At 52.0% G+C, this 24157-nt stretch overlaps 8 protein-coding genes across 8 annotated transcripts; 3 read left to right on the top strand and 5 right to left on the bottom strand.

Moving 5' to 3' along the window:
- Window positions 1–284: 284 nt before the first annotated feature.
- N7443_008443 (cytochrome P450) lies at window positions 285–1937 on the top strand (the record flags this gene model as incomplete). Its single annotated transcript, XM_056888499.1, has 4 exons — window positions 285–344; window positions 395–1369; window positions 1554–1726; window positions 1781–1937. 4 exons carry the CDS (start codon window positions 285–287, stop codon window positions 1935–1937), a joined length of 1365 nt encoding a protein of 454 aa, XP_056737801.1.
- A 309-nt stretch (window positions 1938–2246) lies between these two features.
- N7443_008442 (uncharacterized protein) lies at window positions 2247–4795 on the bottom strand (the record flags this gene model as incomplete). Its single annotated transcript, XM_056888498.1, has 3 exons — window positions 2247–2467; window positions 2520–4659; window positions 4706–4795. 3 exons carry the CDS (start codon window positions 4793–4795, stop codon window positions 2247–2249), a joined length of 2451 nt encoding a protein of 816 aa, XP_056737800.1.
- A 660-nt stretch (window positions 4796–5455) lies between these two features.
- Window positions 5456–6969, bottom strand: mrsA (putative mitochondrial carrier protein; the record flags this gene model as incomplete). Its single annotated transcript, XM_056888497.1, has 8 exons — window positions 5456–5507; window positions 5561–6005; window positions 6060–6116; window positions 6171–6263; window positions 6317–6449; window positions 6525–6560; window positions 6615–6684; window positions 6929–6969. The coding sequence occupies 8 exons, from the start codon at window positions 6967–6969 to the stop codon at window positions 5456–5458; spliced, it is 927 nt and encodes a 308-aa protein (XP_056737799.1).
- A 1581-nt stretch (window positions 6970–8550) lies between these two features.
- On the bottom strand, window positions 8551–13774 carry N7443_008440 (uncharacterized protein; the record flags this gene model as incomplete). The annotated part of the gene is made up of 6 exons (XM_056888496.1): window positions 8551–9472; window positions 9532–10066; window positions 10130–10581; window positions 11556–13379; window positions 13438–13562; window positions 13640–13774. 6 exons carry the CDS (start codon window positions 13772–13774, stop codon window positions 8551–8553), a joined length of 3993 nt encoding a protein of 1330 aa, XP_056737798.1.
- Window positions 13775–14705: 931 nt separating this feature from the next.
- skn7 (uncharacterized protein) lies at window positions 14706–16968 on the bottom strand (the record flags this gene model as incomplete). Its single annotated transcript, XM_056888495.1, has 7 exons — window positions 14706–15211; window positions 15261–15450; window positions 15505–16398; window positions 16461–16604; window positions 16671–16743; window positions 16843–16859; window positions 16915–16968. The coding sequence occupies 7 exons, from the start codon at window positions 16966–16968 to the stop codon at window positions 14706–14708; spliced, it is 1878 nt and encodes a 625-aa protein (XP_056737797.1).
- Window positions 16969–18303: 1335 nt separating this feature from the next.
- N7443_008438 (peroxiredoxin family protein) lies at window positions 18304–19076 on the top strand (the record flags this gene model as incomplete). The annotated part of the gene is made up of 5 exons (XM_056888494.1): window positions 18304–18508; window positions 18560–18659; window positions 18724–18769; window positions 18827–18992; window positions 19048–19076. 5 exons carry the CDS (start codon window positions 18304–18306, stop codon window positions 19074–19076), a joined length of 546 nt encoding a protein of 181 aa, XP_056737796.1.
- A 1025-nt stretch (window positions 19077–20101) lies between these two features.
- Window positions 20102–22115, top strand: N7443_008437 (epsin; the record flags this gene model as incomplete). The annotated part of the gene is made up of 4 exons (XM_056888493.1): window positions 20102–20174; window positions 20365–20434; window positions 20494–20714; window positions 20767–22115. 4 exons carry the CDS (start codon window positions 20102–20104, stop codon window positions 22113–22115), a joined length of 1713 nt encoding a protein of 570 aa, XP_056737795.1.
- Window positions 22116–22757: 642 nt separating this feature from the next.
- N7443_008436 (Nif3-like dinuclear metal center hexameric protein) lies at window positions 22758–24042 on the bottom strand (the record flags this gene model as incomplete). Its single annotated transcript, XM_056888492.1, has 4 exons — window positions 22758–23581; window positions 23644–23769; window positions 23835–23878; window positions 23942–24042. 4 exons carry the CDS (start codon window positions 24040–24042, stop codon window positions 22758–22760), a joined length of 1095 nt encoding a protein of 364 aa, XP_056737794.1.
- Between the last annotated feature and the right edge of the window lie 115 nt (window positions 24043–24157).

The raw sequence follows: 24157 nt of genomic DNA, 5'->3' as shown, positions 1-24157 counted from the left end.
AGACGGTTCGTTCCTCATCTGCTCTATCTTCTCCGTGTTGTGCAACTTGCACAACACATAGCCCCGTGCAATCCCGTCTAGATGCGGGGTCGTCCACTCGCAATCCCACATTGCCAAAGTAGACGACGCTAGATATGCAGAGCAACGAATTGACTGCATTCTCATGTGATATTCCCTAAAATCACATCAAACTGATTAACGAGCCTTGAAAGGGAACTGGAGGTTGATAACTCTCCTTTGCCCCAAAGTCCATCTCTGGATATAACCCGAGTGCCATCGTCAAGATGTTGCCAAAACTCGAGACCCTTAAAATGACATCTTTATTTTCTCTAGCAACGATTGCTGTAAGTGTGAGCCATCTCAGTCTAGAACTATCTCACTGACATATCTCCAGCTGGCGGCATATCTTCTATGGATCATACTCTACAACCTCTACATCAGCCCACTATCGAAATACCCAGGCCCAAAACTCGCAGCATGCACCAATCTCCCAAATTTATACTGGACATCAACAGGACAGTACCACTACAAGCTCAAAGACCTCCACGACAAATACGGAGACGTCGTTCGAGCCGGCCCCCAAACTCTCGTCTACCGCACCCCCCAAGCATGGAAAGACATCTACTCCCACCGCAAATCCGGAACAAGTTCCTATCTCAAAGACCCAAAATTCTACCTCCAAGGACCACGAGGCCCGAGCATCCTTAACGCAAACGATGCAGACCACTCCCGAACCAGAAGACTCCTCTCCCATGCCTTCTCGGAAAAAGCCCTTCGAGACCAGGAAGCCCTCATCCAGTCTTATGTCGATATGCTTATCAATCGACTACAAGGCGAGATCGCCTCGTCTCGCAAAGTAGTTGATATGTCGCAATGGTACAACTTCACCACATTCGATATAATCGGAGACCTGGCCTTCGGTGAACCATTTGACTGTCTAAAGAATAGCCAATACCACCCGTGGGTGAAGATGCTTTTCTCAAGTATGAAAGTCCTCGCATTACGGCGCCCACTGGCTATATACCCATTTCTAGCCCCGATAGTAAGTGGTCTAATGCCGAAACGGCTAGTGAAGATGCGCGAAGAGCATTTCGCCTTGACCGCGGAGAAAGTGCATCGACGATTAGAGACTAAGACTGATCGGCCTGATTTCATGGCTTACATTCTACGGGTTGATGATGATCGGTCGTTGACTGCGAGGGAGATGGAGGCGAATGCGGCGATTTTAATCATGGCGGGTAGTGAGACTACGGCGAGCTTGCTTTCTGGGTTTACGTTTTACGCTCTGACGAATGCTGGGGTTTGGAAGAAGCTTGTGGAGGAGGTTAGAGGGGCATTTGGAAGTTATGATGAGATTGATTTCAAGGAGGTTAGTCAGTTGGGGTATTTGAATGCTGCGCTCGAGGAGAGTTTAAGGGTTTACCCTCCTGTTCCGGCCACGATTCCGAGGATTGTGCCTGAGGGGGGGTGCTGTGATTGATGGGGAGTTTGTTCCACAAGGGGTAACGATGTCTCCTTTTACTCGTGATGGTGCGGTGAGCTGACCAGCGTAGGTTTCTGTCTCGGGGGCTCACTATTCCACTTATCATACCGAGTCGCTTTTCACCGACGCCGACTCCTTCATTCCCGAGCGATGGCTGGAGAATAGGGACAAGCGCTTCGAGTCGGATTGTCGGACGGCGCTTCAAGCGTTCTCACTTGGACCGCGGAACTGTCTTGGGAGAAAGTGAGTATAACTCTTCATATTTCGGACACAGAGCTAATCTCTATTCACTTGAAGCCTTGCCTATGCAGAAATGAGACTCATTGCAGCCAAGATGCTATGGAGTTTTGACATGACCCTGGATGAAAGCTCAGCTAGCTGGAACATCCAGAAAGCGTACAACATCTGGGAAAGGAAGCCGCTGATGGTGAAACTATCTCTGGTGCTGCACTAAGAAACATGCAGATTAGCCAACCATCTTGAACGCTACTATTCAAAAGTAAGATCGAAATGCAACGAAGAGAGTGTATATCGATAATCAACGTCCTATGTACGCCATGCGCCGATCCCGGCCGACACCAATCCAATCTCAACACCAGACGCAGAGAATCTACCTCAACACCGTAAATACAATGGCCCTCGGCCCGTGTAGCAACTATGCATGAAACATTAAATCATAGACCAGTCCATTCCCTACTTCGAATACCAGGAACACGTTTAACTCCAAGACAGGGTGCAGGGAAGAGGCATGGAAGCGCCAACGCTAACCACCTCTTTCACCGAACTCCTTTGCCCAGTCTTCATACTTGCGTAGCCCGTCATGTGATACGCTGGGCCGGATAGAGTACAAGCTTGCTTCGAAGTCTTCGAAGAAGATGGGTCGGATCTGATCCATTGGTGTGTGGAGGAGTGCTTCGCCGAGATTGCGGAGTGGGCCCATCGCGGCGTCTTTGGCTAATGCTGTAATGTCTGAACCGGAGAAGCCTGTTATGATTGTTAAGAATGGTCATTATATGAACGGGACAAGGAAACTTACCTTCTGTGACATGGACCAGGACCTGGATATCCGCATCGCTCAGCGTCTGATGCTGATGCCCGAGCAGCTTGCGTATCTGCTGCTCGCGCACATGGTGCTCTGGCAGGGGAATGTACTGTCTCCGAACAAAACGGCGGCGTGCAGCCTCGTCAATATCCCAAGGCAGGTTCGTAGCTGCCAATACGAGAACACGACCCGCATCACCTTCCTTCTTATCCCTTGCCGTTGGTTCCCGGCCCGCGGCAGCGCGCTGAAGATCAGACCACTGGACTAAGAATTCAGTCTTTGACCGACGCGAGGCCTCGTTCTCGGTGCCAGAAGAACGTGCAGATAGAAGAGAGTCGATTTCGTCGACGAAGATGATGGATGGGGCGAGGACTTTTGCAAGTCCAAATAGGGCACGCACGAGCTTCTCACTCTCGCCATGCCATTTTGATGTGAGGCTTGAGGCGGAGACGGAGAAGAAAGTGGACTTGGATTCTGTAGCTACTGCCCGCGCAAGCATGGTCTTTCCTGTGCCGGGCGGCCCGAAGAGTAACATTCCACGTGCTGGTTCCCGGAGGCCTGAGAAAAGGTCTGGTCGAAGGAATGGGTAAACGACTGCTTCTTTGAGAGCCTTTTTGGCTCCCTCTAAACCGGCGATGTCGTCCCAATGGACTTCATCACCGCGCACGACGATATCATTCAGAATCTGTTGTGCTGATTGTAGGTCCACGCCCTTAGGAAGCTTATTCAAGATATTGACAATATCATTGTTATCTTCGTCTTCATCCTCATCCTCGGCTTCATTGTCAGACCGCTGTCCCGAGGAATCTTGATCACTTGATGGTGGTGTCTCGCGACGTTTAGGTGGAGCTGCTTTGCGCCGAACAGCGCCGCCGTTCGCAGCAGAAACAGACATCCGGTCAACTCCGCGCTGAATGTCATCACTCCCGGAGGATGGTGATATATAGGATGATGGCTCGGTCTTAGTAATGCGTGGCGCAGATTTGGTCCGCGGCTTACTACTCGACACATTTGTCTCGCGATCCTGTCGCGGTGTTGTCGCCCGAGAGCTGCCTTCAGACTTGACCTGTGTCACACGAGGCGGAGGCGGAAGTGAGGTTCGTAACCCGGCAGGCTTAGGTTTGACAGATGGTCTGGGCGGATAGCTAGACGTGTAATCCTTAGGATCTGGCATGTGCACCGGCACAGGCGGGGGAGCCCTGCGGTGATCAGGCGAAGGCTGAGGGCGCAGAACCGGCGCCTGGACCAGAGGGCGAGGAGATGGCCGAGCCGGGGACGAACGACTAGGCTCTCGCCAATTCGCCGCAGGAATCCGATCCGACGACTGATTCTTCTGTAGAGACCTTCTGACAGAGGCAGGCTCTTCGCCAGAACTCGTTCTTGGCTCTGGATCACGCCGCACACTAGGGTCGTGGGCAGCGGTCGATCGCGACGAAGCCAGCGCCGCGTCGCTCACCGTTTTCTCGCTCGCTGACGAAGATCGGTACAGGTTGCCCCATGCCAAACCCGCAGCTTTGGAAGCGGCCGGCCGCGAGTCCTTCTTGGAACCGATCTTGCTTTTCTTGCCGTTCTTTTTCCCGTCGGTGTTGCGTAATGTCGTCAGCATTCCCTTCCGTCGCTCAGGGCTGGAGCCGCGGGATTTCGTCTTGCCCGAAGAGTTGGATTCCACGCGCAGTGCAGGTGCGGCGCTAAGCGACGGACCCGAATGTGAAGGGTCATCATATACCGCAGGAGGATCGGTATCTCGTCGCGCCATCGAGGGAGGATGTGGTCGGCCTGGTATAGCGGCCGGTTTGGAGAGATCTGTATAGCCGACGGCGGGGATGGTGCCGTCTCCGATCCAGCCAGGAGGGTTGGAGGAAGGACTAGGTGTGTAGTTGGAAGATTTGCCCTTGGTCAGCGTTGTAGGGCCTTCTTTAGCGCCGTTGTTGTCGGACTCTTTTCGGCTCTCCCGCAGTGCTGCTAGAAGATCGACTCGCTCGCGGCATTGGACCTCCAGCGCACGGATGGAATCCTGCAGGGCCTTCTCGGTTTCGGATTTTGGAGTATAGGTCGACGAGACCCGGCGGGCATTGTGGTGGTAAATAGTATCGAGAGCTGATCGCCAGGATCTTAATGCTTCCTCCTCGTTGTTCTGATGTCATGAGCAATTGAAGGCGACCGGGGAGAACAAATCTTACCTGGCCTTCGAAGTAGACGGCAGTGGAGCACAAGAGATAGCACTCATCGTACGTCTTCTGCATAGAAGACGCAGGCCGTGGGCGCATCATTGGAAAAATACAGGCCCGCTCCCATCGGTTTGTTGGTGGGGAGAAGATGGAAGCGATGATCTCCCGTTTTAGGGATTTTTCGCGTGACGTCGACGTTCCATTAGTTACTGCATGCGGAGGCTATTTCACTAATTGATCTACTTGACATCCTTTGAACCCTGTACGTGTGAATTATCATCTCTAGATTCCTGGTGGCACGTCTATGCGTACATACAGAAATAATAATAAAAAATAAAAAATAAAACATGTATCGATGCAGAGAGAGAAACCCAGCCCGCAGAAATCAAACCCGATCCACGTTTCAACGCCCGGTAACGATATAGGGCACAGGCCACGGGGAGAGCGTCAAGAAGAGAAGAACAAGATCCCCAAGCCGGCCACCATTTCCAAATACCCTCCAAACTATATTTTGCCGTCGCTTTTGGTGAATACAAGTCCCAAACATGCAGAAAGATCGAAACCCGCTCATGGCCTATGCACCTTCATGAGGGTTGATCGGGCGCTGCCCGTCCCTCGTCCATATCGCCGCAGAGAAATAAAAAGCAAGGGCATTACGTGGGCATCCACGTAATGCGGTATATCGAACAGTGGAACAGTTATCGGGATCCGTAGATGGTAGACAAATCGGCAAATGGTGATCGCGTGACAAGGCGTTATTTTTTATTTCTCGCTTTGTTGCTTGAAGTAAGCCTTCGCCATCTCATAAGATGTCCTAGAAGATGTTAGTGGTCTTGAACTCCTCGCTTTGGGAAGGGAAAAACATACCAGCAGATGGCTGTGGACGGCATGGTCGAGATAATGCGAGGACGCATGCCTCGGAGGAAACCAGACCAGCCAAATTGACGCTTGATAATGGCAGCAGCATTGAACAGACCGCGCGCAGAGCGGATCTCCTCGCTCTCGGCGAGGCCACGGGTCTGGAGGAGGGTCTTCACAACGTCGAGAGGAGTGGTGAGACCGGCCGCGAAGGCACCGGCAAGGCCACCAGCCATGCAGTGGGTGAAGGGGTCGTATTGCTGGGAAGGGTTCATCACCTTTGAGATGGACTCGTAGGCGACGAACTGGGTGGCAGTGAAGGGGACGGTCATGCAGAGGGTGGTAGGGTAGGAGACGTAGAAGGCCTGGAGACCCTCGGTGCGGTAGAGGGTTTTGGCGCATTGCATCAAGCTCTTGTGGACGGAGCCGTGAACCTGCATACGCTGCTTGATGACTTTTTGGAGTCAGCTTCAAGTCAAACCTCATGATAGTCTCAAAAATCACTTACCATCGAATGGGTTCATCAGTGCATCACTCGCGATCGTGGCCGAGGCACCACTCATAGCTTCAGTACGAGTTAGTCATGCATTCATTGCCAACTTCAAGCATCAAAACCTACCAGCTGCCAATGGGTGGTGTCCATCATCGACGTTGCCACCAGCCATGTCCTTCACGACCTCGTAGGTTCCAAAATACACCGCGTGTGCCGGGCCTGTCGTAAGGTCAGCCCGAATGATTCTCATTATAAATTTTTCAGAAACTCACCAGCGCCAACAATCACACTCGAGACTCCCTTCCATAGTGTCCGCCAACCCTCGATCCGGTAGATTGTGGAGACCGCATTGGTGAGACCGGTGTACAGGCCGCCACTTGAGGGGTTGATAATTTGCATGCGAGTCTAGAAATGCCAGAAAACCGTTAGCCCAAGCCTTCCACAATCCTTGATTTATCGCATCCAGATGCAAAATCTTACCTTGAGCAAATCAACCGGGTACATCACCGAATGTTCCTTAAATCAACCATCAGCCCTGCCTCTCCACCAAGTCAATGCCGGTAATCATACCGCTATCCCTGCAAAAGCACCCGCAAGCATATTCCGGCCTAAGCCATAGTTGGAAGGAAGAGTTTCATAGCTGTTGAAAAAAGCACCACGTTAGCATGCACCAATATACCGGGGTCTCCAGCCCAGGAAAGGGAAGAGAAAAAAAATCGTCCGCGACGAACGCGCGGGGACAGTCCCAAGACACCAGCAGAAGACAATGACACGTTCGCACAAGCCTCAATCGCTCCGCAGGTGAATGGGTCCGCCATATCCCGCCCATCGATGAAAGTCGCGTTGCCCGCTCGACGAAAATTCCAGCGCGGAGAGTCACCTACTCAAATTCCTGCTCAAGGGGAAGCTGCTCGGTAGCCGCCATGGAGCTCCGCTAGCTCAAGGCACAGGAGGTGCGATTCGAGAAAAAAGGAAGGAGAGCTGGGGGCGGCGGGGATGTCGTGGTGCCGTGGCCGAGGTGCGCAGGATGGGGAAGGTTGAAAGTGCTGAGGTAAAACGGGGTCGTGCGAACCAACAGGCACTAATACGCCCGGTATAGGGGAGATGGTAAAGCTGAGGAATTTGTGATTTTCCCAAGTTGACCAACAGATCACTGAAGGGATTCCTTTCAGTTTTTTTTTTTTTTCGGGCGCCCGGAGAAGGAGAAGATGGGGACAGGACGAGTGACAACTAGGCACTAGGGAAATTATTCAAGGCCGACGTTCGCCGGATTCCACAATCTCCGACCCTTGGCAACTAGATCCGAGCTCCGAGTGCCATAGAGTGCTGTACTAATCTCGTTCATAATAATGCCATTTCGTTCGCGTTCCCCTTCCTCTTCTACTTTTCCTGTTGTATTACCAAGAAACAAGGTCCAGATTTCCATCTCAACCCAAGTCAAACGACTCCCGAAGATCCGATGACGGAGCTTAGGTAACATGTATTGTACCGGCTGCACTTTCTGCACTAAGGCAAGTTGGGTATGGTACGGATGCAATACCGGTAACTTTTATCAATCTGATAAGCCTTTAATTTATTCCCCTTCAATCGGGGTTTAGCTTATGAGAAGGGGTGGGCCGGGGAACGGTAGAAGGCCCCCAATTCTTTGCTTCGAGAAGCCGTTGATCGGCTATAGACACGAGTGCCATGAAGCTGGTCATAATGCTCGTGTTCTATGCTCTGCTGCTCTGCATACACGCTCCATTCGTCTACTTTCTTTTGAATGGTTGGTCTCTGCACAGGTACCCTACCAAAAAAAAAAAAACAGAACCATGCACACACCCTGGGCATTGTTCAATACGAGATCTCCTACGAAAGGGGCGCTGCCCGAACACGCGACTCTGGGAACCGGGCTGCCGAGGCACCGGGTGGGCATCAGCCCGTGTAGACTAAACCCTTCGTGTCGACGAACGTAAAAGGCTGCGAATAGTTTATCAGATGTGGCCACATGACTCGCCCCAGGGAGCTGCAGAAATAGTACTAGCGCAATCTTACGATGTATAGAGCCGCGGAAAGGGGACATTTTGGATTCTGCAAGGAGCGAAGCTTCTCCTGAAATGGTTCCCCAGGTTTAACACAAATGCCAAGGTAAACGAAGAGTGAGCAAGAAAAAATCGCTATGAATATGATTGTAAAGAGCACTGCTATCTGGCCATGGTAATCCCAACAAATGATCTCAACACCTTCTGCGCCACAGCCTCGAAATGGAAATGCGGTAAGATCAAACAGAGCAGACTTTCAGGTACTTCACAATCGGAATTGGATAGGCATATAAAGCAATTACTTCAGAATCCACCGATCATGGAAGGGGGATTAAGGGAGGAGGGTCGGGCGGCAACAAGTTGGGGGGGGGGTTCGTTCACGTCGTGAGATCTCATCGGTAGTCGTCCGAAGGTGGGTCGAGATATGGATTTACCATTCGACGTTGAACGCCCATTCTCCTGCGACTGGTGTGAGCGAGTAATTCTCAAAAGGTGTAAGAATCGTGGATGTTGGAATTACCATTTCTCAAATTTTCTGCGGTGTCGCTCAACAAGATGACTCGGCGCTTGTTACAGTAGGCAGTTTTATCCAGAATGTCGACTTTCAGCTTGGCCAGCTCGGGCACGGGCTTCTCGAACATCTCACTGAGACTTTCGACAGCCATTTCCAGGTCCTTCTGGTTGTCCTCAAAGATCTCAGTGAGGTTGTTGCGCGCCAGATAGAACGCAAATGCATACGTCCACTTCAAAGTCTGTCGGCATTGCTGCAATGCCTGTGAAGCAGTGTCCAAAAATTGAACTTCAATCCAGGACAGTCCTGACTGTGATTGGAGGCTGGTCATCTTCTTCTCAGTCTTGAGATATAGATCCTTGTCCAACTTGGCAGACTGTTCGTGGTTGGCATAACGGTTGTAGTAGTGCAGATAGCGCTCCAGAAACGATCGCGACTTGGCCTGAGCAGTGCGAGCATCGGCACCGGACTTTTCCTCGTATCGGTTGCAGTTGTACCAGCTAGTACCGTGCTCCGACCACAGTCCCATGCACATCCAGCAGAACTCGTGCTTGCACTTGCGACAGGTCATGTGGTTACAACCGCCGTTCTTCTCGATTGTTGAGACGCACCTCGGACACTCCTTGGTATTGGCGGAGATCCAGTTGGCTGTCTCGGAGTCATCCTCACACTTCTTCAGCCACATCTTTACCAGTGCGCAGGGAGTGGGTTGGTGATCATTGAGGGAGCAACCAAAACAGAAGTCATGCTTGCATAGGCAAGATACCGTTGGTACAATGCGGCGGAGATCGCGGGGCTTGACTGCACAGTCGATGGCATACTCACAGTTGGGCGCCGGGCACCAACGAAGATTATCCTTATCATCCACATACGTTCGGGTGAGAAGCGTGCGATACCTATGAAAAGCGTCAACGTCAGTAACCTTTCCTTTGATCGCCGGGAATGGGTGGCATACCGCTCCTGAAGGGCTTTGTTGTCTGCCAAAAGTAGTTCTAGCGACTTGGAATCCACGATACGGTGACAGCTATCGCCTGGGCACTCGATACGAGCAGCCTCACCTTCCTCCTTGATCTTCTGTGACAAGTAGTGTCGGTAGCAGTCGACACAGAACCGGTGGCCGCATCGCATCGCATACGTCTCAAGGTCGGGGCCTTCCTCGCAACAAATATCACACATGAAATCTGCCAGCTTCTCCGTCTTCGCAAGGCACTCGAAATTCGTCCCAAGACCTGCCTCTTCTAACGTCTCTTCCGGGTGTTCCATGTACCCCTCGATAAGCTTCTCCTGCTTCCACCGACCGAAGCGCAACAGGATCGCAGCCGACTCCGGAGGGAGACCGAGAATTGCGGAGACATCGTCAACCTGTACATCCTGCTCACGTTGAATGTCGAACGGATCTAGAACTTTGTACTCCACTTCGTAGGGTTTTCGTTTTTGCTTGATCAGGTCCTTATCATCGGAAAAGCCGGTGTCGAGGTCATCACCGAAATCTGATTACGCGAAGCAAGGTTAGCAAGAAGACGATATAACAGAAGCAGCAAGCAGAAACATACCATCACCTAAACTCTCATCGTCACTGTTCTGGTTGTCAAGAAAGTCACCAGAACTCGACACGTCGCTGAGGAAGTCATCATCGGAATCCATGCTGCCCGTAGTCGTCGCAGGGGTCACGAGATCCCTCTTCTTTCGACTGGGGCTATGGGGGTCCGGGACGATGGAGAGCGATGAGACTGTGAGAGAGTCTGGTTTGCCGCGCGGATCGGATGGAGTGGCGTTCTCGGCGTGGGTAGCCTTGGTGGCGGCTTTGAGGAGAGGCTGGTTGTCCGCAATCGCCGCCTCAGCCGCCTTTCTCTTCCGTGTAGAAGGAGGCGTGGTGAAAGGAAGTGCGGCAGATTGCCGGTGAAGGGGGACGAGGGATGCTGCGTCACTTGGAAAATGGCGCGCGGGCGAGAACCATCGGTCAGAGAGGGGTGGAGTGGGGAAGGGGCTGCGATCAGGCGGATCCCTTTACTCTATCACTCTCTTATCCTCAACCCGTCTGGCTTGGGGTTTGCAGGTCACAAGGAAAGATGTGACCGTCTGATGGCGTTTTGACTCACGCGATGATGCACTGTGGAGCTTTGCGAATTCCAGCGTGTTAGGCTGAACTGAACTGACCAGGCTGAAGTGACGTACAGATGGGGCCTCGGGTGGGAGCTGGCAGAGCTAAAAGAGTTGACGAGTTTTCGAGTTTTCACCCTGGGTACGAAGAGAGCTACATCCTCTATTAATTCGGGCTATTCCTCTTCCGAAGCTTCCTGGCGAGATCCATGGATACTTAGTTGATACTTAGTTAGTATGAACAGGTCTATCTTGGGTGTTTGCCTGCAGAATACGGCATCGAAGCAATCAGGTAACTAGAACCGATTACGGAATCATTCATGTTACTTCGAGAATGAGCTTTCCTTATATGAGCGACCGTGACGTGGATGCTGAGGTTATGTGAAATTGTAAGTCATTATTAATAATTAAATCGATTTAAATACATTTCGAGCAGAATGCCTCTGGGTTGATGACTCCCTTTGGGTGGCAAAGTTTCGACAACGGTGATAGCTTACTGGTTAAGCATACCGAATTCCTTCGGGTTCCCAGGTTCGAATCCTGGTGCCGACGCACCGTCGGTATGGGACAGTGGTTACTCCGTTCGGCTGCTATTTCTGAGCTTCATCGTTGTTTTTTTGCTTATTCTTCTCGTTTTTGTTTCTTTCGACCACAGTTCATAGAGAACCAAGGCATCTAGAAAGGCCAGATTATAATGCTTGACGAGCGATTTACATATACATGCAGGTAGATACTCAGCCTCCGTGGATACGGTAACAATTAAACGTGGATCGCTCCCAGGTAGATGTATGGACGATGAATGGGTGGTAAATGCGTTAATTTTAGGCGTGAAAGCGTTGGTATCTAATTCAATACACCAAGCCCAGATGTACCCCCTACTCATCATCACTATCTTCCTCCTCACTGCTCTCCTCCTCAGCATCCGCAAGCCAATCCACAAACTGCTGCGCCTGACTCCTCACAGCCTTCATCTCCTCACTAGCAGTAGACCTCTCATCACCCCACCATTGCTCATAAGCTTCTTCATCCACAAGCTCCAACTCATACAACTCCTTCGCCGTAAACAGCAAAACAGTATCACCTTTATTCCGATGCACTAAGTCCTGCTGCAACTGCAACAGCAAATCAACCTGGTCCTTCTTCTCGTCCTTGTTCCGGTCGAATAGCGTGCGCTCCACCACTTCCCGGTACTTGGAGAATATATCGTGCACGGCTTCGCCGGCGCCCTTGCCGCCTTCCATGAGTTGTTGGATGTATTTCATAAATGAGGTTACAATTGCACGTCGCACTTGCACGTCCGATGCGTTTGCTGTCATACGCAGACTGACTAGTTCCAATTGGACGACATCTGCGGAGACGCCGTCACGTAGGCCGTCGAACAGACTGGCTGAAGCGTCGTGGTGGAAATGGTCTTGTTCCTCTTCGTCGGAGAAACTGCTGCGTGGGGATCGTTGCCATGAGCCATCAGACACTTCGGAGGATAGTGTTGAGATTGAGGTGGATGAAAGTGAGAGTTCGGGCATGCGGTAGACCAATCCTGATGAGGCGACGGAGATATTGTCGTCTTCCTCGTCATCGTCCTCGCCAGGTACAAACTCGTAGCCTTCGCCTCCTTGACCGACGATGTCCGTCTCTATGGGACCGGAGGATCCGTCCCGTCGGACCCTGGCGATGCGCTGTCCGCTCTCGATCCGCATACCATCTGCGATCTTCACATCGTGAGAGATAAGTGCACCGGCGGCAACACTGCAGCCCTTGCCGATAACGACGTCGTCGGCGATAATAGCGCCCCGAACATCGGTGTTATCTCCAATTACGACATTGTCCCAGATATATGCGCCATCCAGCTTGACATTGCGGCCGATCTTGCAGTTCCGTCCCAAGACGGTGCTGTACACTGTTGTACGGTCACCGATACTGGTGCCTCGGCCGATGACTGTGCGGCGACCAATTACACATGACCGAGCCAGAGTCACGCCCTGTTCTTGGTACAAGCTACCCTTGCGGAGATCGTAGGTGTGGCCCGGGAGCAAGTTCGTATCGGGGCACAAGGGGTAAGTCCAGCGCGAGATGATATCCTTGCTAATAGCATCGTAGGCCTTCAGGTTACGTACCCGCGCGGCATAGTGGTCTTTGATGATATGTGTGTGAATGGTCTTTCCATTCAACTCGTAGTCCTTCAAGACACCGAACAGGTAGTGTTTCCGCGGTGACTGGTAATCGAAACTGTCGGACCACAAGCTCAGCACGTCAGGTGTGCAGATATCGATACTGCAATCGATCAGATCTTGGCGGATATCCAGCTCGGAGTGCGAGAGGATGATCTCGGTATCAATGTTCAGCCGGGCCGGAGCATCGTCGTCGTGGTGGTCAATCTCCTCGTAATGGAGACAGCGGTCCTTGGTAGGATCAATCACAAAGACGGGTGAAACGGAGGAGGACTTTGTACGGTGGTTGAGGCCGGCTTCGCGCAGCACCATGGTCATGATCGCGTTCTTGTCGGCTTCGCGGCGGGCTCGGTGAGCGGCCAGGGCGCCCTCAATGGGCAGGTTGCTGATAACATCACCGCTGACGACGATGAAGTCACCGGTGATCAGATGCTTGCCGTCCAAGTCGCGCATAACATCACCGACGGAGGTGGATGTGGATTTGAGGAAGGTGAATTTCTTAAAGGGGGAGGACGGAGCCCTCCATTTCGAAGAACTAGAAGAAGAATTAGTGTCTTCCTCTGGTTACATTCGCATCGATGGTGCCGGCGTACTTGATGTGTTTCTCAAGCTTGTCTGAGTGAGCACCTCCGTAGAGGAACACCTCCTCAACGCCTGCATTGGCCAAAAACTCGAGGGTATATTCGATGAGAGGGGTGTTGGCTAAGGGGAGAAGACACTGTCATTATGAAAGCTGGTTAGCACCTGGAATTCTTCTATAACTTCCCCACACACTTTCATGCTTCAGGTACATACCCGCGGCTTGTCGAGAGTAAAGGGCTCGAATCTGGTCTCGAAAGTATCCGCCAGGACCACGGCCTGCAGAGTCTCCTCTACCTCATCGGCTTGGTTACCCTTAGGCTTCGAGCTTCCCTTTTGCTTGGCACCCATTGCTGGAAGATCCTTGGAGGCGTCAGTAGGAATTCGCGCAAAGAGCTTAATTGTGTTGAGATGACACAGTACCGAGGTACCGAGCTGGAGAGATATCAAGTGGATCGTACCGAGAATCAAAGGGATAACAAAAACGGGATTGACCAGGTCTGTTCAATCGGCGCAGCAGCTGTAGTCCCAGGCTCGTTATCAAAGAAAGGCACAAAAAACCCCGCCAAGCCTCTGATGACTCCCACCCTGTTGCACTGTTTGCACTTTAGACATATCTCACAAACAGAGTGAATATCACATGACTACACGTGATCTATATCCACGTGTGTCGCAGACGGCCCAGAACTCCCCACAAGGTCTGGGCCCTCCTGGACTTCCGTTAATTGTTTGTTAAGGAGATACGCGGTCTAGACTCCCCCTCGGACTCGCGCTGAGCACGAGCTCGGGTTCGTCCGAACAAAATGGCTGGGATTGCGGGTGTGGGGACTTCCTCCCGAGACTTGGTAGTTTGTCGGAAGTGCAACACGCGTGTATACATACTAGGGAGAAGAAGAAAAAAAAATTGATGACGACTTCTTTGAAAACTATGATTTCCCTACATGCTTGGCCCCCATTCTACCCAGGGAACTGCATGGAGCACCCAACCTTGTTCAATAAGTATGTGCGTAAATATGTACCTGACGAAACAACCTTTCTCTTTCGGGAACGTAGAATCAGAGTCCCGAGTGGGTAATAGACGCGCGGTTAAAACAAATTCGCCACCAAAACCTGAAATGAAAAGAGCCTGCAAGAACGCCCATGACCTGTAAGGGGTGGAAAGACCGTAACCAAGATAAACATCCGGTCAACATAGTTGGAAAGCAATATACGATCGAAAGCCTCGTTATAAACAGTGGGAATCGTAGAGTAATAGACAGTGAAGAGGAGGTAAGGGTCGAGTTTAGCTGGGACGTCCAGCTTGTACCGCCATCATTGGTTGCGGTTGGGGGTACATGCGTTGCCGTTTAGCCATGTTCGGATTATCCGGGCCTCCTGCTATGTCTGACATTTGCCGCCGATGAGGTGGGCGGAGTGGGGCTCCGGTAGATGGGACGGCAACCGCGGGTGTTGGGAACTGGACGCCGTTCTGATCAACAGTATAGGCTGCCGGTGTGGCTGTCGCCGGCACGTATTGTCCCGGGACTGCGGGCATTGTCGGAGGAACAGTCTGCATACCCTGGAACTGCCCGGGTGATTGCCAGTTGTTCATAGAGCCGGCCGGTGACTGACCAGGGGAGCTGTCTTCTTTGATCGATTGGCTTGCCGATGTTTGAGCCATGGTCACCGCGGCTGCAGAAGGCGGAGCCTCGATGCCTGGCTGCATGGTCTTGAGATGCACCAAGTGCTTCTCAAGCATGTCGAGAAGACTCTTGCGGGTAAAAGGCTTTGGAAGAACATCATCCATGCCTAGATAGGTCAGCAAAGTCTTGCAATTACTAGATAGTTTGAGACTTACCGTGCTGGAAGTAGAGTTGAATATCATCACTTCGAATGTTGGAGGTCATGGCAATAATAGGAGTTCGATCGAATTGGCGGATGAGATGACAGGCTGACACGCCGTCCAAATTCGGCATAATGATATCCATCAAGATCAAATCATACTTGGAACCACCCTGCATTTTGTTGACTGCTTCCAAGCCATCAAACTATGCAACAAGTCAGCTTTCGTCGCATCAACAAACTGCCTAATTCGAACATACCGCGGTGTCAATAACGCAATTAAATGAGTATAAGAATTTGCCACCAATCTGTCGGCAGGTAGCATCGTCCTCGACCAGCAAGATTTGCGGGCTGCGCATCCAGCCAGGGTCAACATTGGTGCTCTTCTTCCGATTGTCCGGGTATTGGCGGCGCGCGTCAGGGGTGTCGACCTCTGTCTTGGTAGGCATGGGGTATGGGACATTGTTGACATGCTCGCTATACATAGGATCGATGCCGTTAGTGGCACCCACTGGGTAGACCACCTGGTCCATGTCACCACCCATCTTGGGGTAGACTAGCGCTGGGTTGGGAGGCACAGTGGTTGCCGGACGAACAGCGCCGTTTCGAGCAGCCGGATCCATAGAAGCAGATGCTGACACAACTCCAGCCTTCTGAGGATCGTTGGGGTCCCCACCGGCGAGGTTGAACTGGACCTCTGCGTTCATATCGTTCAACAGTTTCGAAGCCTGCTGAAGAGGCGAAGACGGCTCATCATCCACCGCACCAACCTGGGAAGGGCTCATGGTCGAGCCGGGTTGTCCTTGGTAGGGGACAGCCGCCTTGCTGTCTCTTCGCTGGCGTGCATCTGTCGAGAGCAAATGTTGCATCATCTGTTGGATGACGTTCTCGTGGTTCAAGACCGTCTTCTGCACTCTCATCATCTCCTGTAGCATGAGCTGGTGGTCCACCGTGAGTTGCGCATATCGGTCTGAGAGGTGCTGGATTTGCTGCTGCTGCGCGACGATCTGCTGGTTGAGCAAATCGATCTGTTGGGTAGGCACAGATTCGTCAGTGGTCTGAGTTTGCTTGCGAGGCGCAGGGGCCTTTCGGCGGATGTTATCCAGGGAATCCTTGCTGTTGGCACGGAACTCGGGGTGTTTGAACTCCCAGGCCTGTGCGATTGAGGTTAGTCCTCTCGATCAAGAACTGGAGAGGGCATATCCGGGAGCCCTACGTTCTGTCCATACGGCGACTGGCCGTTTTCCTCGTTATTTTGGCGAACTTTGTGGAAATCGTATTTGTTAAGTTGGCGCACGAAACTGGCAAAGTTGCTATGTTTGAAATGTTTGGGGAGTATGGTCTTGGTGAACTTCTCGCACTAAATTTGATGGAGCCGAGTCAGCGAAAGTTGGTGCGACCGCACATCGCCAGGGAGCGCAGTTACCTCGAGAACCACGAAGCTATCCCCTTCGTCACCCCAGCGAACTATGGACGCGTAGGAGGGGTCCTCCAGCATTCTATGATGACGGTTAGCATTCGGAATCGGGCGGTCGGGAGGCGGAGAGGGGGCACGGAGAGAGTCGCGTTGAAAAAAGTCGAGAGGGCACAGGACTTACTTGTACAGTTTGCGTACCTAGACATGTTGTTAGCAATGCAACTTTGAGGAGCAAAAGATCGACTCGACTCACAAAATCGCTGGAGTTCCCAGCGGGGGGATTCGAGGAGGTCTGGCCACCCTCCATGCCGGGCTAGACGGGTCGCGACCGGTCGAACGAGCAGGCTGGACCCGGGGGCGGGAGTATCCAAGTCTGTTGGATCTAGATCGCCCACCAGAAGGAACAATAGGGAAAAAGAAAGTATCAGGCCGATCGAAGAGGTGGGATGGGGAAGAAGAGGAAAGGGAATTGTCAACGGGGAGGCGGTAGAGCCAAGTACCAAAGTTACTGCGCAGGTACTGCGCGGTACATCGCGGTACTCGCTGAGCCTGGATTCCTGTTCCACCCTGGACAATAAGGTCTTCAGGAATGATGCAAGGAGTTCCGTTGTTTCTATTTCTACACCCTTCCTATACCTACCTCCTATTTTGCCTTTGCTTTTCTTTCATCTCGAGCACGTTCGTTCCTAAACTTTCGGTACGTCTCCGCCGAGACCGAGAGCAGCAAAAACTTCCCCTCGAAGGTGCGCAGTACAGTTGTCAGTGCGCACGAGATGGAGGGGGGCTTGCATTTCTCTACCCTATTACCTAGCACCCCTCAACTACGAGTTCTCACGGGAGTTTTTTAAAAAAAAAATCAGGAAAAAAAAAAACGAATATGCAGGTGCCAAGAGGACCGTTGAGACAAGTCCGAGAACAGAAAACCCCACTGGGGCCGTTGAGACCCTTGGAAACCGCGTCCACTGGCTCGTTGTCTTTGGTTCCCACACGCGTTCGTGCTGATGAACTGATGAGTTGGCAGTGGACACTTTTAGATTAATTTTGATTTCATCATGACCATTCTGGCTATAGTATGGCATGGTATGGATTTCATTAGTAGCATTCCTGATGTGTTTGAATTTAAGCACTTGACACTCGAGACTTGTAACATCACAGCCAAGCAGGCCATCACCAACTAAAAAAAAAAAAACGAAGCCCCACGCGAGGATCGAACTCGCAGCCTCAGAATGACATATAGAAGTTCTGCGCGCTACCGATTGCGCCAGCAGGGCGGACAGGTAGCTAGGAATCTAGCTACTTTGCCCGGCAGCTTGGGTACCTTTACCTACTAGCTATAGTTAACTAAAGCTACCGCCAGCATGATGCCTTTGTGTAAGGTTGTCGGGTCCATAAACTCGGTACATACATTCGTAATTTTCATCTAGAGTTCAAGCATTCAACTAACTAGCGAAATTAAGTACCTAGGAGTAAACGATTAGGATTCTAAGGCCCACTGTTGTGCCTGTGAAGAATGATGGTCCGTTTACCGAGCTCAGCCCTGGAGCCATGACGAAATCCCCGCAAGCTCCATCACAACTGGTCCACCTCCCCCGTCCTACATGATCCTTTCAACATCACCTTCAACCCACATCAAATCTTCACAATGTTTGCCGCTCGTCGTCTCGCCACCAGCCTCCCCCGCGCGCGCCCCCAGGCTGCCCTCTTCCACAGCACCGCGCCCGCTTTCGTCCAGAAGGGCGACTCCATTCCCAGCTTGGACCTCGTCGAGAACTCCCCCGGCAACAAGGTCAACCTCGCCAATGAGCTGAAGGGCAAGGGCGTTATCATCGGTGTCCCCGCAGCTTTCAGTACGTGCATCAGCGCAAACAAAACAAGGGTAGAAAGTTGACCATCCACAGGCCCTGCCTGCTCCGGCTCGCACATTCCTGGCTACATCAACCACCCCAAGCTCAAGGAGGCCGGTCAGGTCTTTGTGGTTGCCGTGAACGACCCCTTCGTGTAAGAATAACGGCGCGCATCAATAAATTCCTCCGCGAATGAAACGCTAACTCGGACCTGACAGCACCAAGGCCTGGGCTACTTCCCTCGACCCCACTGGCAAGAGCGGTGTAAGTGATTCCATATTGGTTAGTGACAGTTCATGGTCTGATATCGTGTCCTTATAGGTCCGCTTCCTGGGTGACCCCTCCGGCGAGTTCACCAAGGCCCTGGACTTGAGCTTCGAGAGCAGCGCCATCTTTGGCAATGACCGCAGCAAGCGTTACGCTCTGCTCGTGGAGAATGGAAAGGTCAAGGAGGCCTTTGTGGAACCCGACAATATCGGTCTCAACGGTAGGTTTGCTCTCTGACGCGATTGGAAGATGATCACTAACGCGAGGGAATTTAGTCTCCGCTGCCGAGAAGGTGCTCGGTTAAAGGGATGTATACGCATGTCTAGACCCATTGCACATGGCAGGATACTAAAAGCGACAAATCGACTCGAAATAAGGTCCAAATTGGAATTATGGGTTCCTAGCCCTGACAGATCCATCCCCTAGGGCAGATGTATAGATTATAGTAAGACAATATATGTTGAGTTCTACCTTGGAATCCAGGCAAACCAACTCCTGTCATACAAATGACCCATTTTCCCGGAGCCAAGCTTAAATCCGATCATGCACGTAAAATATTGGCGGCTGCCTACCTACTTACGCGGCCCCTTGCCACATCTGTGGCGGTGATAAAACGTGTCCGCAACGGTATTCGGGATTTCTGGACCCCAATTATTAACTGAACCCTGCAGATCCCCACTCCAATTCGAAATAGTTTTTTCTTTCTTCCTAATCCTAAGGTAAATGAGTGAGGCATTAACCTAGATATTAAGAATGACAGATCCCAATGGGTACATACGTATGTAGATAAATACTCAGGAATTCCTCTCACCTTCCGACACCGGATACACGGCAAATCATACAACGCTAGCCAAAGTCCTCGTGGCAGATGTCTTCGACCTGGGGAGACCGTATCAGGTGTGATAGAATTAAAAAAAACAACAACCATAGTTTCAATCTTATGAACCTACTTCTAAAAGAATCCAAAGAAGTACTGTGTAGATCGCAATCCACCAAGCTTTGACGGCTGCTTCGTCATTGCCAAGGCTGTGCCCCCGTTCCAGCCACAGAGTCCCCTCTCTCGACTTTCATCTTCCCCTTCTCCCCATACTCCAAAAACGATTTCCACTTTGATTACCCTCTAAGTGGCTGGTCCCTTGATCTTTCCGAACAGGTGCAGGGTCACCCATCAATCTCGCCCGACAACCGCTTTGGGCCGCCATCCCGAACAACGCTGAGTGGGCTGTGAGAGCTTGGCAACCAAGCCGGCTACATTTCCCTGACTCGTCTGATCGCGCGACCTCTTCGTCTTCTTCCTACTATTGCGACCGTCGCGTCAACACCGGCAACATGTCCAAGGTTGTGCGCAGCGTCAAGAACGTTACAAAGGGATATTCCTCAGTGCAGGTCAAGGTTCGAAATGGTACGTGTCACCACTATCAACGGCTGTGGGATTGTGCTTGGGATTGGCTCCTTAGTTTGGGGATCACGGGGAGATATCGCGACCCGGACGTGGTCATCTCTCCTTGCTACGACCTCCTTGCCTGAACAGCGTGGTTCAATGACAGCGTGCCCCGGATTGGTGCAACATGCTAACTGTCTTCGCCATGCAGCCACGAGCAATGACCCCTGGGGCCCGACGGGCACTGATATGTCCGAGATCGCCGCCATGACTTTCGGGAGGTAAGTGATCCCTCATCCTTATCGAGCTGGCAAGGTCTTAACGTATCGCTTCCGCATAGCCCGAACGAGTTCTACGAGATCATGGACATGATCGACAAACGTCTCAACGATAAGGGAAAGAACTGGCGCCACGTTTTGAAATCGCTCAAGGTCCTGGATTACTGTCTTCACGAGGGTTCCGAGCTGGTGGTGACTTGGGCGCGCAAGAATGTCTACATCATCAAGACACTACGCGAGTTCCAATATGTTGATGAGGAAAGTCGCGATGTCGGACAAAATGGTAGGTGATTTCTGAAGTCATATTCCATACCAGTTGCTAATTTTTTTGGTAGTTCGTGTCGCCGCAAAGGAATTGACCGCACTTATTCTGGACGAGGACCGCCTGCGCAGCGAACGATCGGATCGCAAGCTTTGGAAGACTCGTGTCAGTGGACTCGATGACGGTTATGGAAGCCAAGCTGAGCCCCCGCGCCGAGAGCGACGACGACCCAACCAAGACGAGGACGATACCGAATACCGACTAGCGATCGAAGCCAGCAAGGCCGAAGCCGAAGATGAGCGCAGACGACGGGCTAAGGAGACCGCTGTCGGCGAGGACGATGAGGACTTGGCAAAGGCTATCAAGCTCAGCAGAGAAGAAGAGGAACTGCGGAAGCGGGAACTGGAGGAGAGCAACGCTCACTCGCTCTTCGATGAGACCCCTGCCCAGGTTCAGCCGACTGGGTTCAACCAGGGCTACCAGCAACAAGGTGCCGTGGACTGGTTCGGAAACCCAATCAATGTCCAGCAACCAATGACAACTGGCTTCTTAAACAACCAATACGCGCAACCCACCGGCTTCCAGCCTCAAGCCACCGGTAACCCTTATGCAAATGGTTACCAGCAGCCCTCTGCTTTCGACCAGAACCCCTACGGACAGCCCCAGAACAACTTCTTGCAACCTCAAGCTACCCTCCAACCCCAGCATACCGCGTTCAACACGAACAACCCCTATGGACCCCCGGATGCCTTCCCTCAACAGCAGCAGCAGCAGCAGCAACAACAACAGCAACAACAGCCCCAAGAGAACTACCTGTCCGCTGGAAGCAACAACCCTTGGTCCTCGAACCAGCCAGCAGATGCACTCAAACCCATGCCCACAGGCTCGAACAACCCCTTCGCGCAGAAGACTCAACCCCAGTTCCAGCCCCACTCACAAGGACCTCCCTCTCTTAACACCCTGGCAGAGGACCGTGCCACGAACCAGTTTAGCAACCAATACAGCCAAAATAACCAGTTCGGTAACCAGAACCAGGCCTTTGCCCAACAACCTACTCAGCACAACCCAATCGCCAACTTCCAAGCTCCTCAGCCTCCGAAGAGCACCCCACCCGTGGCCTCAGACCCGCACCATGCTCGTTTGAACGCCCTTCTTTCCTCAGGCGAGGGCCAGGATACTTTCGGAAACGTCGGCGATCTCCGTATCCCCGCGCAGCACACCGCACCCGGCACATTTGTCAACTCCGCCGGCCAAGGTCTGGATCGTCTGCACGCCAGCCAGACTGGCGCCAACCCCTTCTTCGGCCAGCAATATACTGGAATGCCCCAACAGACTGGTTTCGTACAGCAACAACCCGCAGCAAACCCTTGGGGAGGCCAGCAACAGCAGCAGCAGCATGGAAGCAGCTTGATTGACCTGTAACCACATCCACATGGTACATGATCATCTTCGCTTAGAACTCTCATGGCTTGTTTGCATTTCCCTCAATCGCTTTCTTTCCGCTCCATGATCTCCTTGCTCATTCCCGTTCCGCCCTCCAGCCCTTCGCCCTTCTATTTCCGCCTACCAATGGATCCCAAGGCAATGCATAAGCCAAGCCTTGTTTCCTAGTCGTTTTGTCCTCTTCCAGCTTTTTTTGCCCTCCTCGGACTTCTGTTTCCTCCCTTTTCTCTTGTTCTCTTTTTTCTCTCTCTCTCTCTCTCTTCTCTCTCTTCCTCCTGCCCCAAATACTTCTCTTTTGTCTACTTCGTTCATCACCATACTAGGATATCCTTTTCCCTTCTCAACTGGTCTCAAACTATTTTTCAATGCTAGATTCTGTAGTAGGAATTTCTCTTCCACCCTGTGCTGGGTACTTGTCAGGTATAGATCTGTAGGCTGGGATATATGATTTAGACATGGTACTTGCAACGAGACCCTATCCCTACATGTAGTCCTATGAGTAAGATGGGTACTCTCTTTTTGAACATCAATTGACCACAACCACAAGAAAGATCGAGTTCTTCGATTCCCATTTAATTCTCATCATTGCATTTCAGCTGCAAATCATATGTCTTCAAATATTCAACGCCGAACCATAATTCCATACGGATCCCGATCAGCCTCACTAACCGAAACCGAGACCTCAGCATCCCGATAAACCTCAGAATCCTCCTCCAAAGCACCCTGAAGAGCAGTCTCCCTCTCAGCATGCCACCGCTGCGACAAATCCTGCAGCAACTTATTCCGCATAACAGCATGCAGATACCCGCGCTCAGAGTTCGAGTGTGCAAGCGAGATAACCACAGACCCACGCTCCGTAGCAGCCAATGCTTCATGGTGGCTCATTTCGCCTGTGAATAGGAGATCGGGAAGTTCGCCGCGCATGAGGACGCCGGAGCCTGAGCCTGGGCACATGCCTACTGTGCGGATGTGGATATCGTCCACGGCCTTGGACTGGGGAATGGCAATAGGGATCCCACCGGGTAGCCCGACGCCCTGGCCGATGAAATCGATCAGCTTGGTCAAAGGCTGGGCAGAGTTAAATGTAACCAGGCGACCTGCACCGGCGTCCTCGAAGCCCTCGGGGATAGATGTGGAGGGTGAAGGGTGGATGGTGGTGCGGGCATGGGGGATCGAGGTCTGTGTAGCGGATGCTGCGAATTCTGGGCGAGGGTAGGTAGGTGCGGAGTAATTTGATGAAGCGCATGATGCGATCTGGGATGGCTTGTTCTCGCCGTAGACGCCGGTTACTACGTCACAGAGCCAGTCGGCCATTCCGCCGGGGACGGTGTCGACTGCGGTATGCGGTGAGTAGACGCTGATTCCGTGTTGGGCTAGACGGAGGAGGGAGCGTTGCTGGGTGTCTTCAAGGGTGATGGACTTGAGACCGCGGAAGATGATGGGGTCTGTTGGTTGGTTAGTTGTTGAGCTTTAGGTTCAATTCCAGGATTGGGACGAATGGACTTACGGTAGGCCACGATGGCCGAGTCTCGACGCTTGATCGCCTCATCTGCAACGGCTGTAGTAAGATCAATGGCCAGCAGGACCGAGTTCTTCTGCCGGCGCGAGGGATCCAAGGGAGCTTCAAGAAGCACTGTAACATGATAATTAGCACTGGAGTCGTAGCTAGATATATTCAATCTAGAAGAGAAAGCTCACATCCAGTGTTATCAAAGCTCTTATCAGCCAATGCCTCCGGATACCTAGCTTCCAGTTAGATTCCAGCTTCAAGATCATCGCAGGAAGCTCCCCTCCTCACCACATACAGCTTTCTCATCGAGCTCACAACGGCCCTTGTAAAAGGCGAACAAGAAGTAGTGGTAGCCATAGCAGAAAAACGCCGTACAGTCGTACGCAGGTAATTCATGAAGCTGTACAAGTAAATAAGGAAAGAAAGTGGGACGTGACGCTAAGAACCCAGCGCCACTTCACGTGCAACACCAGCCACAACCGATCGGGGCAGCGCAATTTGTAATACGAAC

The sequence above is a fragment of the Penicillium atrosanguineum genome, assembly GCF_028827265.1.
Source record: "Penicillium atrosanguineum strain IBT 20685 chromosome Unknown utg000007l_segment0_segment0, whole genome shotgun sequence".
Lineage (NCBI taxonomy): Eukaryota > Fungi > Ascomycota > Eurotiomycetes > Eurotiales > Aspergillaceae > Penicillium > Penicillium atrosanguineum.
This window is presented reverse-complemented; position numbering and strand designations above follow the sequence as displayed.